At 39.3% G+C, this 16,151-nt stretch overlaps 1 protein-coding gene across 1 annotated transcript in view; it reads left to right on the top strand.

Moving 5' to 3' along the window:
• Positions 1–709: 709 nt before the first annotated feature.
• tshz2 (teashirt zinc finger homeobox 2) overlaps positions 710–16,151 on the top strand; it is a 55,019-nt gene continuing 39,577 nt past the window's right edge. The window contains exon 1 of the mRNA XM_077545523.1: positions 710–1,317. Coding sequence (XP_077401649.1) covers positions 1,278–1,317 — 40 coding nt within the window. The 5' untranslated portion in view covers positions 710–1,277. The remainder of the gene's footprint in view (positions 1,318–16,151) is intronic.

Here is a 16,151-nt window from a genome sequence, read left to right as displayed (position 1 = left end):
TCTGTAACCAACTCCACAGTTTAAGGTCCATTCTGATCTACGCGCAGGTGCCACATGACTTCCACTTCCACGAGTGGTACTTCTGCAAAAGAGTTTTTGCTACACTTTATCGAGTGTGTTTTCCCTGTCTGATCCTTTATTGCTTCTTACCATGCCTCCAGACGACCAGCTGCCGAGCCACTTGTACACAAGTCCTTCATTTCCACAGCGGATCCGAGGGACCTCCTCACCTATTGCATCATTCCTGGACACTGTTCCCCTTTTGTCATTAAATACTACCTCAAATCTTGCCATCTGTCTCCTCCTCACTTTTGGGTCCACGTCTAGAAAAATAAGTCAATAAAAGCAAAACTATAAATATTTGTCCCCCCCCCAATAACTAGTTTTCAATTTACCACTTTATAAAATATAACAATAGCTTTTAAGTCCAGCTAAGTAAAATTCACTGACTCAGTAGCCTATAATAAAGTATATATTTTTCAAAGTATTTTGTGAGGACCGTCAGACGATTATAAAATGTCAGTAGTATGTAAAAAAAAAAAGAAGAAGAAAAAAAGTTAGGTTTAAAATCAATTTTGAACAAACAATTAAATCAAACACATCTGAATGGCAGCAAGCGGCATGCAGCTTCTGTTTCTTTAATAAACTGCCGCTTATCTGTTCTCACAAATGTCTCGCTGCCATCATCGTCGTCGTCGTCGTCAGGTCCGGCCCGGTGGAAGGAGGGAAAAAAGGAGGGAGGGAGGAGTTTTCAATGTTCAGTTTCTCGCGTGGATCTCTGCGCGCTGACATCGCCTCTCTGCTCTGCCTGTCCCCCCGGCACACAACAGTCCACGCTAACGGTGCCAAAGCCCTTTTTTGGTTCTTCTTCATTTGATTTTCTTGTGCCCCATCACGATTTAAGAATCCACGGAGTGGGAAGTGGACGCGCGCACACACGCGGGGACCAGCGATCAGATGGACACGAGGAGGGGGGCGCTCCGTCCCGCGCAGAAGACGGAAGAAGCTCTGATTTGTCTTTTTATTTTTTAAATATGACTATTATTGATTGATTTTTATACTCTGTTTTGTTTTGGTCTGCTTCGCGACACAAAGCGAACTGGATTCTCCCCGGCAGCCAGATTGCGAGCCACGAGCGACGTAAAGCAAACAAAAACCGACAGAAAAGAAACCACGCACTCCACGCGCGCGTGCACTCTCTATGCGCGCGCACGAGCGTGGCCCCGCATTGTGGTTGCACCTGGACACGCGCGCGCGAACGGCCATCCCGCGGCACCATGCCACGCAGGAAGCAGCAGGCGCCTCGACGGGCTGCGGGTAAGAAGACGCCTTTTTTTTTTTTTTACGTTGTCTTCCTCTTCTTCTTTTTTTTATTAGGAACATTGTTAGGCTTGTTTTGCCTTTGTTGCCATGGTCACCGCCTCACCTCCGCGCAATCCCTCCTCCTCTCACCACCCCTGCCTTGCACCCTCCCAACAAACTTTTTTGGCTTGTTTTCATACAGGACCCGCTTATACATACACATACACTGAATTCAGTGAAGCCGTTTTTAAAATACGATTATAACTTTTACAAAGTAAGTAGTTGGAGTAAGGCAGCGAGAAAGGCACTCCATTAGGCACACCTGCCCAACATCCTGTGTAACACAGCTGGAGTCTCATCCAGGGTGCACCCTGGACTCGTCACCAGCCAATTTCAAGATGCCCGATCTAATGGCATACAATACAAAGATTCTACTCTTAAATGAAAAATAATGCTTAATTTGGAGGGTTTATTTCAACAATATGTCAGTTATTGTGATTGTAGAAGTGCACTGCATCGTACTAAGAGCAGCCTGTTCCTAATATTAGGTCTTGGGATGAACATGTGATTACAATTCCTTGATTGACTTGAATTATGAGATCATAATTCACTTATTTTTTTTCAATATTATAGTTTTAGGGGGTAGAAAATAATCCACAAACTTTATGTGTCCCTATAGAATTATTGATGTAAGATTACCTATATCTCCAATAATAGTATTAAGCACCATTTTTCTTCGGTTGCATCCGTGTAGACTTGATGAACGGCGATCGTTTTACGCAGTAGAAATCAAGATGATAAATGAATGGCTCTGTTGATGTCATTTTAAATCTATCTATCTATCTATCTATCTATCTATCTATCTATCTATCTATCTATCTATCTATCTATCTATCTATCTATCTATCTATCTATCTATCTATCTATCTATCTATCTATCTATCTATCTATCTATCTATCTATCTATCTATCTATCTATCTATCTATCTGCAACATCCTGCATGCCTCTATGCTAATTAGTTGTAAAAAAGAAGTCATGCCTTCCTTGGCTGCACGTTGTTTTGTAGAGCTGCTGTATCTTGCTTGTGAACTCTCCGTGAACTCTTCATCATCTTACGGACACAGACACATTTTTGGGGGGCTGTGCTGTATGTATGTCTTAATAATCCTTTTAGCCTTTCGGGCTGTGTTCTCCAAAAGGTTACATAATCAGCGGCCTTCGTCCCCTGCCACCTAACCCCTTTAGATCATCTTTTCGGAGGATGCCTTGTTTTTTTCTTTTCTTTTGCTTGCGTGTGAAGCTGTGTGAAGTTATCAGTCTTTATTATGGCTGCGGATGCTGCGAGCAGATGGCGATTGTTTCTCTGCCAATAATAGTATCGCTTTTCTACGTGAGGAAGATACTGAGATCACACACACAAGCACTCAATCCCATATGATGGTTACCAGACATTACTTATCCTAGAAGATATTTTTGACCTTACAAAATATTTATCAAAACGAATTTCCCCATTGTTGTTTTCCCCCTTTATCTCACATATAGAGTTCTTCAAAATGCATCTTCGATCAAATCACTGAGCTCATATTCGTCTGCGTTTTTACTCCCCGGTTACGGGTTATACAGTCATCAGGCAGTCTTACATGTCAAGCATTATAGCAGCATCGGTGATTGGTGTTGTGTCAATCATTATTGTTGTTGAATTGTTACAGCAGATGGGAAAACTACATTATCACTTCAGCTGTAGGATGATTATATTATGTAAGTTATATATGCTTGGGGGAATATCTTTGCGAAGCGTGTCAAAAAAGAAGTGTCATTTGTTTATCGTGTTTGCAATGTCCTACACAAATAAAAGCAATTAGCACTTTTCATTTTTTTTTATTAGGTGAAAAAAAGAACAAATATTAATTTGGCATAAAGTTGTTGATACTGTTATTGTTTTAGCAGTGTTAAAGGCAGTACATTTAAACACACGCACCTAGATTCATGAGGCTATTTTTGGATCGCAAAATATGGTCACACTGCTCGACACGCAGAATATTTTCTCCCACATTTCAACCCCTGAAAGTGGCCCTTCCCTAAAAAGCCCATGCTTTTATTATTTGGAAGTGGGCTGAGGGAACTTTTTAGACGGTGCCTAAGTGATCCCTTTACACGCTCCCTAAATGTGTCGGGCCTGTGCGAGCGTACAAATAAGCCCTCCAGAAGAGTTTCTTCATTGTTGAGGTAATTGTCTCCTGGCTGACAGGCACATTCATCAGTGGCTTAATGGTCAATCAAAAGTTGGCAGGCAGAGTGTTTTCATTCTTTCCTATCCACTACATTAGGAATACTTCATCAAAATGTCGGCCCGCTAATGGCTGTGAAGAGTTCATGACTGACTGATCCCTTGTCTGCGAGCACCCCCCCACCCACCTCTCTCCAACCCCCTTCTGCTTGAAAATTAACAGCTTTGCGCGTGTGAGATGTGGGCCCGCAGATAAACAAATTGTGCATTAATATTTCATCTTCAAGACCTGCGACGGTGCCGTGAAGCGGTGGAATATTCCCGGCCCTCGTTGTCATTTTTCTCGTTTTTCCGCGCCCCTCCTCCTCGTCCTCCTCCAGTATTCTTGAAGGCTCTTTGCAGCTGTAACTCATTTCACTTGATGACTTTACTGAGGTTACAGAGAGTGACGACAAATTGATTACCTGGCAGAGCAAGAATGGAGCGAGCGGAGACGGCGGCTGACAGTCATGTTATAATAATATGTTTAATGATGTGTGCAGCCGGAACAAGGAGAGCGGAGAATGGAAATAAGGAATATATTTTTTAAGTGTGTTCATTGTTGATGTAGGGCCCTTAAAGATGCAATGTCCCTCTTGTTGGAGTTGTTGTTTTTTTTTGTTTAAATCACAAAGCAGTCAGGATGCTCCTCTGGGAATTGTAGCATTTATTAATAGGTGCATATGGAAATGTCACATCATAAGTACACCCACCGCACACTGCATTAGGTACACCTGCGCAGTCTAATGAGATCCAATACAAGAGTAGCATCAAAAACCCAAATAGCACTCACTCGAAAGCAAACCTCCCCCAAGGCTAAACAATCTGAAAGTCTTTTTTTTTGCATTCATAGCTACACAATTTCTGTCTCGAGGGTGTCATAAGGATTCAAAATTAAGAAAAAGCACTGTTAGTTATTATTTATTTTATATTTTGGTGGCGACGCCAAGTCCCAAAACAACAGTAACGTGTTTGTTTGCCTATCTAGCACCCCGTAAACAACAACAACAATTTCTGTAGCAGGATTTAAAAAAAAATATCACTCTACACTAGTGTACATTACAAAAACATACTTACATCAAAAATAATTAATTAAAACAGTACGTGCAATATGATAATTCAATAGGCTTAGAGATGTGGAATACAAGAACACAACACTTATTGAATTAAATGTGAAGACAGCCATATTCGATGAAAAGGCTACTCTCCCTATTGTTTTAGCTAGTTAGCTAGCCTAGATCGTTAGCTAGCTAGCTAGATAGCTAGCTATCCATCACTTGTAGGTTTATGAATGAGGGGCATGCTATTAGATCTGCTACATATGTAAATTGTGATGACAAACGTGAATTTCGAGATAGAAGGTGACTGATCCATTGTATATAGCTAAGTTTAAAATGAATAAGAAAAGTATTTATAGACACACACACACACATACCAAAAAAAAAAAAAAAAAAAAAGGGAGAACAATGATGATGACATGTCAAATGATCAATACTGAGCTCTCCCCAAGAAAAAAAAAAGAAAAGAAAAAAAGAAAAGTATTTATAGAAAAGAAAAGAAATGCTTTAACAAATAAAATGAATGATTGTAAACTGTTCAAGTCTTCCCTGAATAATGAAAATGGAATAATAGCATTTTGGAAAAGAGCTCTTGTGAAATGAACCTTCATCAATGTGAGACGTTATCAGCCACATGTTGTGCTTTTATTCGGTTTAAAGGCGCCATAATAGCGCCATAATAGCGCAAGGTTCATGTTTGAGTGAAAGGATCCATATGTTACTGTGCGACCCGCGGGAGGATGCCCATTGCTGTTGTTGTTTTTAATTTTTACAATAGCGTTGTGCCTGTAACCCAATTTGCTGTTAACAAGATGAATTGGGGAGCAGACAAAGGCATTAAGTGTTGCAGCGCCAGCTCGTGACTGACAGCAGCTTGTGGGAATGGCCTTGCACAAATTCCTCCTAAGTGGTTTGCTCAGAAAACATCCGAGCATCAAGGCAGATGTTGTTGATCTATTTAAGGTGGGAAAAGCTAGTCCAGTTTGAAAGAGGGACTAAATCGAAGCTTTTTTTTGTGTACACCTTCTATTGAACTATCACGCTGTCTTTTGTGCTCTATTTGTTCTGTGACATGCTCATGTTTTATATTGTTAATAATATAATATTTTTTTTAACACTAGGAAATGGGACATTTTGTGTCTAAAAAAAATGAACACACACTTCCACTAAGGCCAAACAATCGTAATTAGGGAACCAAATGATTGCATTTCATTCTAGATGCTCATCTGGAATTTTTTAGTTCTACATTAATCAGTAACAAATGAAGAAGAACGTCGAAAATAACCACAGTGTAGAAAAAAGTAGAGAGAAAAGATTTTGCCCCACAATATTTAATGCATTCAAATTTGGCCCAGTTTCCAATTCTCGAAAAGTTTGGCAGAAAGCAATTAATGTGTAATCCTGCTAATAAACAAACAGCGGTGAATACATGACCTATTTCCACTTATAACTGATCCATACTGCACCACATTTCGGCACCCTCTTTTGGCATATCAGGCATCGTGGTATGGTACTTAAATTTGTATGTTTATTGTTGAGCAAATAATGCTCACTCCCAGCAAAAAAATAACTTTGAATTAAAAGCAAAAAAGTTGTGTAACTTTATTTTGATGATAATATGCGGAAACGTAAGTATTTTTGTAGGGCCAAACTTTTGCTCGAGGTCCGGAAAGTTGTAAAGTGATGCAATCATTAGCGGGCATTAAATCTCTCTGTGTTTCTCTGCGACGAGGTTGACGTCAACAAATGTTTTGATCAAATGCAGTCTCCCGAGCGCGCCACACTTTGCTGCAGCGTTTGCAGTTTTAGGCTCTCTCCCCCGTAGAGGTTTCCCGTAATAACTTCCTCTTCATCAGCGACTTTTTACTGTAAAATGAGGAGAAATATCAAGTCAGGTGAGCTGGTGGCAGCTGCCGCTAGCGGTGCACACTAGCTTTTCCTTCCGTGTGCGCACATGTGGATGGGGTTGCGTTTTCTGCTTGACGGTGAAGCGAGACTCGTGTGCATGAACAGTGAGTGAGTGGACAGATACATGTTTACGTTATAATAACGGAGTTTACACAATTTTATTGACTTCTTGTGGTGGACTATAACCTCTGCTCACATTCCTCTGCTCACTTAGAGGGGAGTCACAGACGCTAAGATGGACAAACACGGACAATAGTAGTTTTACTTTCAGTTTTACTTGCTTGATGATTGAAATCTTGTCACTTTTGACCGTTTTGATCAAAAATGTATTCAAGGACCAAAGAAAGCTATTAGAACGTTCTTTGAATCAAAATATGCTTTCTATTTGATGATTTTACATTGATTCCAAGATTTTACTAAAGTATATTTGTAGAAAACAGTAGAAAGTAAGTAGAAAAAATAGAAAAATTGTGACATACATATAGACATACATTACATTACATTTTATACAGTACTTTTTTTGTCGAGTTTTACATTGTGTGCATGTGAATACACATGCAGATGTTTACATTGTGTGTGTGAAGGGAAAGACAGATGGTTTTATTATATGTGTATGTGAATGGACATAGACCTACATTCATGTTGTGTGTTTATATATAGTACCCGGCGATTCGATTCGTATCACGATTCATAGGTCACGATTCGATTCGATACCGATTAATAACGATGCGAATCTATAAATTGATTATTGAGATTTTTTGGGGGGTACTCACATTTAGAAAATACTAATCAGTAAACTTGTACATGTACACTGTAAGATTTGTAATAAAATGTATTCATTTATCTGAAACTTCAGGTTTATAACTGAGCCACTGTATTTAACAAACAATTTGTTGCAATCCGTTTCATATTTGAACAACATTGAAATCAAATATTAAGGCTTAATGTTTCATTAATATAACATACTTCTATGCTTAATGTGTGAATCCTAACCCTAAGTAAGACGTTTTGTTGAATATTCCCATAAAAAAATGTATGTTTAAAAATTGATTCGGCCACATATCGAATCGATTCAAGAATTGCGCGCTGTAATATCGCGATAAATTGCAGATTTTTTTTTTCTAACACCTCTCTCTCTCTTTATATAAATATATATATATATATATATATATATATATATATATATATATATAAATTATGCTTATAGTATAGACTTATACAGTCTTACATTAGACAGATGTTCACGCGATGGACTGTATTTTTGTGCTTATGCAAGTCTGGTGCAGAGTGTGGTCTGTGCACATGGACGAGGTTTACTTTCTTTTGGTATTTTCACAGTTGCATGCAGTTAGAAACACGTTAGGTAGCCGTCTTGCTTCAACCAATGGAAAAGGCTCTCATTGAAATTTGACATACGAGCAGCGCAGTCCCTGATCTGGCGGAAGCAGAAACTCATTTGCTAAAGTCCATGCAGGAGATGGAAGTGTGCAAATGACGCTTAAAAGGGACTGCAAGGACGGATGATGTGAAGTTGGCCAGCGCAATCACAAATCACCGCTGTGAAGTAGACATTTGGACACGTTTGTATCCACGTGTAACCCTCCCAGATGCTTGCTGTTCGATACGATTTATCGCCGTGGATCTGATTGCACCTCGAACAAATTCATCAAAATTGTGTTACATCACCTGCGCCACAACTTAGACCTGCTACCAGGAAATTGTTACGTGCACCAGGGGTGCGTAAAAAAACAACACCTTTGTTCAATCAAGATGTGCCAGCTTTTTATGCTCAACTGCAAGCTTCCCTGTCTACGAATATAAAGGTCATGGTCAGGTCACGGACTGACCATGACAGTGGTGAGTGGTTGCCTCTTGTTGCGTATTCTACATAGGCTGCACAGAGATTAAGTAAGGTCGTGACTTCTTTTCTTGACCTTGTGAGCAGTGCACCGCGCTCTCTGAAAGACTTTGAATCTCAAAATATTGACTGCAGAAAAATATTGTAGTACGTTGCAATGCATGTTTTTTTTGTTTTTCATTTAAGTTACTTTTTTTTATTGCAAGTCTTCCCTGATTGGCCAGAAGAATTCACATGCTTCTACAGTACAGCCTCATGAGTAAGCATTTTGTGTTGATTTCATCTTAGGTTTAAGTTTCTTGCACTGTAAAGAACAATGTGCGAATTGATCAGCGGCGGCAGCGTTAGATAGACTCTGACTTAAAAATGCCCAACTTTATTCTCCCTCCGCTACAGCGTTAGCGCTCATTCACCTCGTCGTCCCCCCTTGAGACGTGCACCAGTTTCCAGGCAAACGACACAATTTGATTCATGTAGATGTGATGTCTGACAAGAACTAAAATAATGGGATATGAATTTTAGGGCCACCCGGTGTCCGTAAGACAAAAAAAAAAGGAGTCTTTGTCCATATGAGGAGGATACAGTAGCTTCGGTGGGCCTGCTATCGATTACACAGTGCCAGCGGGGTTGTGTGTTTTATGTTCTTTGCACTGAAATGCACACTTCCTCGTGCGCCGTGTGTTACTTTTACGATGAACATTCCCATTCCTGCCACAGCTCTCGTCTTTGTAATTTATGCCTGCGGCCCCACGTCATCTCCATCTTTTCCTTGCACAGAGATTTAGGCGTTCATCTTGTACTTGTTGACCTACATGTGTAGTGTCGGGAGGTGGGGAGTTGGGGCAGGGGGGGGGGGTCTTGGGGGTGGGGGGGCGCACATGTCTGCCATATGGAGGCCTTAAAAACAAATCACCAACGGATTAGGTTCACCTGAGAAGCAGTCTACCTAATACTAAATGAGACCAAATAAGGTTCTGGTTTTATTCTGTAGCTCCTACAATTATAATAAATAAAAAATGTTGTGTTGTTGTCCAATGAAAATAAATTAGGTGGAAATACATGCTTTTCATTGCACAGGCTTGGATTGAATTGGGCGCATGATACAAAAATGATACTGTCATGAATGAAAGCAAAAAGAAAAAACATTCATCTTAAGTTATCTGATTTGCTTCTTATCAAACTCCTAATGAGCCACAATTGAGATGAATTATGTAAATTAACCCTCTGCTGCTCGTGACTGCAGGAGCGATGACAACATTGCTGCTAATGCTAATGGAGTTGATCTGTGATAATTGTAAAGGAAAATTCATCGTCACATCTTCATGGTGGGTCGGTCCTGGGGGCATTTGAATTCAGATGATGTTGTATTGGCCACAGTTCATTCAGGCCCACCAACTAGTTTGGTGAATAAACAGCTACAGTACAAAAAAAGGTGGAGTGGTACTACAGTATTTTGGACACACAAAAAAAAGCAATGATCACTATCACAATCTTGGAAAAGACTGACGCTGAGACTTACTGTTTGTGAAACTGTTCAACTGTGAGCCTTTCAATTCTGCCCACTTTTTTTGTTTATTTGCAGTGACTGTTAACAGGAATTGTTGGCTCAGTTTTCTTCTTGGAATTAAGATTTAATTGAGCAAAAAGTCATTGAAATAATTTTTTTACTGCCCCTGATCAGCTATTATAAAACTGAACATAAAATCCAATAACTGATTGCTAATTGATCCTTCAACAAAATGTCTTATGTAAACAACACCACAGCTTACTTGTATTTATAAAAATAGCTAACTTTGTTAGCGTCTGTTTTATAATGTAACAAGGAACTAAATTTGTTTGTTACTTGAGTGGTTGTTTAAAATGTTTTTTTTAAGGCAGAGGAACTGCTTAATTTGAACATTTATTTTTATATATATTTAATAATAAATGTAAATGTATTGTGTAAATGTAATTATTATTATTATTATTTAATATAAAGATAAAAAATATCACATTTTGATTAATTTGTTACTTGACTGGGTGTTCACAATTGACTATGAGGTCATAATTTGACCCATCCTATTAGTTTAAAAAACAACAACAATATTAATACTGTACTGAGTATAATGACATTTAAGAAAAGTTGGTGAAATATAATTTTAAGTGAAGGTCAAATAAAAACTATACATTTTTTTTAATTTAGTTTTGAGTGTTTGCTCAAAATATTTCAGTATGATAGCATCAAACCACATAATGCTGCATTTAAATATTTTTAATTTGTTAATAAAATGTAACAGTATTCCATCCATTTTCTATACATCCTGCAGACTTATAATATTAATTGTGACCCATGTTGATAACAAATCAGAAATGCTGTAAATAGTTGAGGTGTAGCATTTCGAATTTCCTTGTATTTTATAATACTTTATGAGGGCTAGCAATGTCATCATGCTCCATTATTGAGGAATATTATTGGTTGTTTCTGAGCCAATCAAGGTGCAATTGAAGAATCATCTTTCCAACATTCTGTTCAAGTACATTTAACGGTCGCTGTTGTCGTTAATCACCTACTACCAATTAGCCTAAAACATAAAGCTTGTATTCATTTTGTACTTGGGCTTCGGGTTCCAAGGGATGCTCAGCTGACGTCTCCTCGGTAACAATGAGCATGTGAGCGGAAGACGTGTTGCCGGACACGTTCCTGTGGCACCTTATGAAGTGCTGAACTTTGCACCTTTGGTAACTTCGTTTAGCGGCGGGCTGATGGGGCCCCGACAGCTTTATGTGCCCCGTGTTTTATGAGTCGTCACGCGGCGCAATTACACACGACCTAATTTGATGAATCAAGTCGATGCACGGCCGCCGTCGTTGACCTTGCTGGACCGCCGTCTTCCATCTCCCAGTGCGGGTCAAACAGAGGTCTCGTGCATCTCTGATGAGATTTGGTAACGAGCCATTGTTGGCTTCTTTTAAACGCAAAAAAAAAAACTGTAATGAAGCAAAATAATTCCGCTTGCAGTGACGTCCAAAATTATTGTTATGTATTTTCGTTTGTGCTCATTAAACAAGATGATATAATATGTGAACTGTGTAATATAATAATAATACATGAAGCTGCGATGAATGGACCTGTAAAATACACACATTAGCGCCTGGATATAGGCTTTCACATACTTAAAAAATTTGCACGTTTTTGGGCATGTTGAGATTACCCAAAATGCCATTTATTTGTTTGAAGAAAAATAAATATGATTCCAAGATGAGTAATGATGATAATATCATGATAAGAGCACTCTAAATTCATTGCACTCTGCAACAACTGTTACAGTAATTCATACTTAATTCTCCATTTGGACGGAACAGCATGAATTTATAACGAGATCAAAAGGTAGGTGATTGTCACCAACTTTCACCAGTCCTTTTATCTTTCATGTTCGCAATATATTACTAACAGTAACTACCAGAAAACTGCCTATTCTCAGTTGTACTATTTAATAGATGCCAGAATGATCAAGTACACAGCTATGGAGCACTTTCTGCTAGATGCGGAAGAAGGTGTAATCTGTCCAAAATGGTTCCTAATCTTATACTGTCAGGGTGCAGATGGATAGGATGATGCAGAGCCAGGAAAAAAGTCCCAAAGACCTAGCTCAAATCACCTAGAAACTTATTTGTTCTGGTAACCACAACTTGAAAAGGAAGAGAAAAAAAACTTTAGTCATGCCACTTTTAACAGGTCAAAGTGCAAATTTTACTTTAGTGCTTTGAACAGACTGAAACTCTAACTGCTCTTTAACAATGTGTTTCTTTCCATTTCTCCATTACTCAGCCAAAGAAAGCTGAGAGTGATGTTAAAAATACTTTTAAACATACGTTTGTTTTTATTTTGTCTATTTGGTCAGATATAGGATATTTTATACCACATGAAAATAATCTTAATTAGGAAGAAATGTGTGTCTCAAGTGTAGCTCTGAAAATGCACAAGTATGAGTATTAGAGTATATAATACATTATTACAGTATATAATGGTCAATTTATTTGCTCTTAAAGTCCATTTCAAGTTATCCAATTTTATTTGAACTCCCAATATACCTTGATGACACTTTATGAGAAAATAAAAAAAGCAGTGTTATTGTTTTGTCTTGATATGGTCCAATTTCAGCCAACTCGGCAATGGCATCGGTTGCGTGTCCTGTTGTGACACGGCTGCTCAAGGCAAACTCTTCTGTCATGAAATAAACACTGATGAATCATTTAAGTGTATCGTTACAAATGGTAATATCACCATCTCACGCAAAAGAAGAGGTGTCCTGCCTGGTCCACTATTCGTAGCTTCACATCTCCTGATTACGAGAAAGCGTAGCAGCTAAATGAAGCCATTATTTGAGGCTAAAATGACGACATATTGTCGCGTTAAGCTGACTGTGCCTGAAGGTCTTTTGTGTTTGGAGGTCAACGCGCCCGCCCGCCCGCCCGCCTGCGACTTCACAACGTGCTGAGCGAGTCAGTTGAAACGACTTAATTGATACTCATTAAACAGCGGTGACAGCTTCAGTGTCCGTGATGGATGTGGAATAATTGTGTTGTGCTCACAACTTGATTAAGAGAAGCAACAACGGTGGCTGACGAGTGTCGGGCCGCCGCACCCGCGGGACGTCCTGGAATATAGTAAAGCCTCAGGAGTCGAACTTTTGATTAAACACGTTTGGAATTTATCCGGAAAGGCCCCTGATGTTGTAATACCATATACTGTATAAATAACACATTTTTACACGTATATGTACTGTTGATAAAGGATTTCCGATGGTGACAGTTTAACCCTGAACAGATTACATTTACATTATTTTCAATGTTAAAATTAGTTTTAAATCTGTGAGGTCAACTGGCATCCTTGATCGAATTGTTCTTTTTTTTTTTTTTTGTCTATATGTGCCCTGCAATTGGCTAGAAACAAGCCAGCTCTCACAAGACCATATGAGAACAAGTACTATAAAAATGGATGGATGGAATTCCACCTTTAATAAATTGTGAGATTACAGCACACTGAGTACAAATTCACATTTAAAATCCCTTGTCGGCCATTGTACAGCGCTGCACAACGGGGTACATGCCACAGAGAAGTGGGACTTTCTGGTTTTCACACATCAGCTTTGTTTCCTGTTCCGGTTTGTGACGTGTGGGGCGCGTCCCAATTCTTGCGCTTCCGCCCTTGTGCCCCTCGGTCGTGCGTTCCCGCCGACGGTGCGAGGGTTAGTGTGTCTGTCTTAGTTGTCCATTCCTTAGTTGGCATTTCAGAGAGCTGAGACGCCTCACGCGCTCCCGCCCGTCAGTAGGAGTGCACGGTTGGGGGGCGCAGGGGTGCGGGTGCGAGTGTTGGAACGTGGCCAGTATTGGCCGGAAACGGCGCTGATGTGTGAAACCCAGGAAGTCCGTGGCATCTACCCCATACACTAAAACTGCAGTTATCATAACTTTTTAAAAACCTTTATCATCTCAATATTACATTTGCACATAAAATAAAGTTGTCTGGTGTCAGCCTGGTGACGAATGTGCTTCCAGTGTGATTTGAGTTTGATATTGGAGGCGTTTGGAATTGACTGTCTCGCTAATGAGTGCATGACGAATGGTATCATTTAGAGGAGAAAATGAATGCAGGGGAAACTTAAAAAATATTATCGTAATGTCTTCGTAATGGTGATATTCCATGAAGCTCCGCTAATTTGATAAAACTGTGCATTAAATCTCTCGCTGATGTTTTTCTGTAGGCTAACCCGTGAGCAGAAAAAAAAAAACACGTTTGTCACTATGACATTCTATGGCACTTCCAGCTGATTAAAGCCACACCCCTCCAGGACATTAAAGCTAGGAGGATATACGACGTATCCTCACATGATTTATATTACACAGGGAGGTCTTTGTACAGGAAGCTGCCTGCTCGTCTGGCGGAGAGCAAAGGCCGCCGGTGGGAACTGTGCGGACACGTCACACGCACACTTCCCGTGGGCGGCCGCTGATGTCATCGTTACTATTCACCACGCTGAGAGATTGAGCAACAGCAGAGGCCTTTTCCAGCTGGCAGCAGCCGTCTACAAGCAGCGTGGGCAGATTGGAGTCAGCTTTGACGCAGCTTTTTTTTTTACCTTTTATTTTCAAGGTCACGCATCTAGTAATAGCATGGCACTCAGTAGAGCAGACCTGCACCAAGGCCAGTCAAACCTAATTTGGATCAGAACAGTAGATACACACCGTCTGTTGTCTGAATATTTTCATTAGACTTCATTCAAAAATGAAAAAAAAAAAGTTGGGCTACTCCTTATGGAATATAATCTAGATACTATTTTCATTTTCATTTGCTGCACAATACAACCGGTAAAGTAAACGTAGCCCTGTTGTAATATTTTAAAGAAAAAAAAAAGATTATACCAGTTATAAATCATATTATGTCTATTTATTTATTTTTTCAAATGAATTTTTTTGGTCACAGTTTAAAATCCACTGTACAGGGTTATGAACTAGGACCCCATTGATTAACTGGCTGATTGGATCGATTTAATATTTTTTTTTTAATTGGCAAAAATCTGACCTTTTTTTTGCTGTTTTTTTTTTCAATGAATGAATACAATTTATTTTGACCTGTCATAAAAGAAATAAAATATACCACACACAGGTCCGTCATAAAAAAGAAAACACGTACAAACCCAAAAGGAATAGGCAGAATCACACGCTTATTTTTGCCTACTCTTTTTACAAGATCAAACCACTCAAAGCGATTAACTGAAATATCACACATAAATGATAATAAAATTAACAAAACAAGATCCAAACATCAACTTACATTCTCATATTTTTCAATAACTTTACTTAAAAAAAAACGTTTGAAATTTAAAATTGTCTGACACCCTTTTAAGTCATCATCAAGAAGATTCCATACTTTCACACCACTTATAGAAAAACATTGATCTTTTAATTTAGTCCTAAATTGTATTCAGATTTTTACACATTAACCCATTACAGCGCCAGTCGAACTCACATTCTCATGGTTTGACACCAGTGGTTTTGCATATTTTTTTTAATTTATTATTTTTCTATTTAATTATTTATTTTTCTATGTATTATTTTAAAATATTGTTTGATTAATCAGCCCGATTATTTCGTTATTGGAATTTTATTCAGCCAAATATCGGAATCAGCGCATATTGGTCAGACCAGGCCCTAGTATGAACTACTGAGGGATGCCTGGTGGGGTCTTTACAGTGTATGTGGACATCTGATGTTGGCAATGACCTATCTGAGAAGTTCTGGTACTGTCCAGTCATTTCCTTGAGGGACCTCATCAGCCCCTCAAATGTCTTCCTCTCTTGCCTGAGGACATCCATATTCATTTCCTTCTCTGATTTGGCTGAAATGATGAAAAGCCCCGTCTTGGCTCCCGCCCCCTCCCTTCTTATTTCCTGCCAAAGGTCGCCTGCATTTCAATTGGTGGTAAAACCTCAAGAGGGTTTGCTAAAACACGAGCTGCCGTCGTAAGGAAATAGACGGTTACTTTTTTAGATCCTCTGCGCAGCATGCGGCCGCTCCGTTGATAAAACACTGTTATTGTAGTCAAGTTGGCCCATTGTCTTGTGCACATGACTGCTTGAGCTGGCTGTCTCCACACAGACATCTATTACCCCCCCCCCCCATAAAATAAATATGCTATTCAGTGTCAAGTCACGAGGGCGGGGTGATACCACAGTGAGAAAAAACTGCACTGTGATTAAACTGGTGGGTGGCTGTTTA

This window comes from Vanacampus margaritifer, chromosome 1 (genome assembly GCF_051991255.1).
Source record: "Vanacampus margaritifer isolate UIUO_Vmar chromosome 1, RoL_Vmar_1.0, whole genome shotgun sequence".
In the NCBI taxonomy this organism is placed as follows: domain Eukaryota; kingdom Metazoa; phylum Chordata; class Actinopteri; order Syngnathiformes; family Syngnathidae; genus Vanacampus; species Vanacampus margaritifer.
The sequence above is the reverse complement of the archived record's forward strand: the minus strand, read 5'-3'. Positions and strand labels throughout refer to the sequence as shown.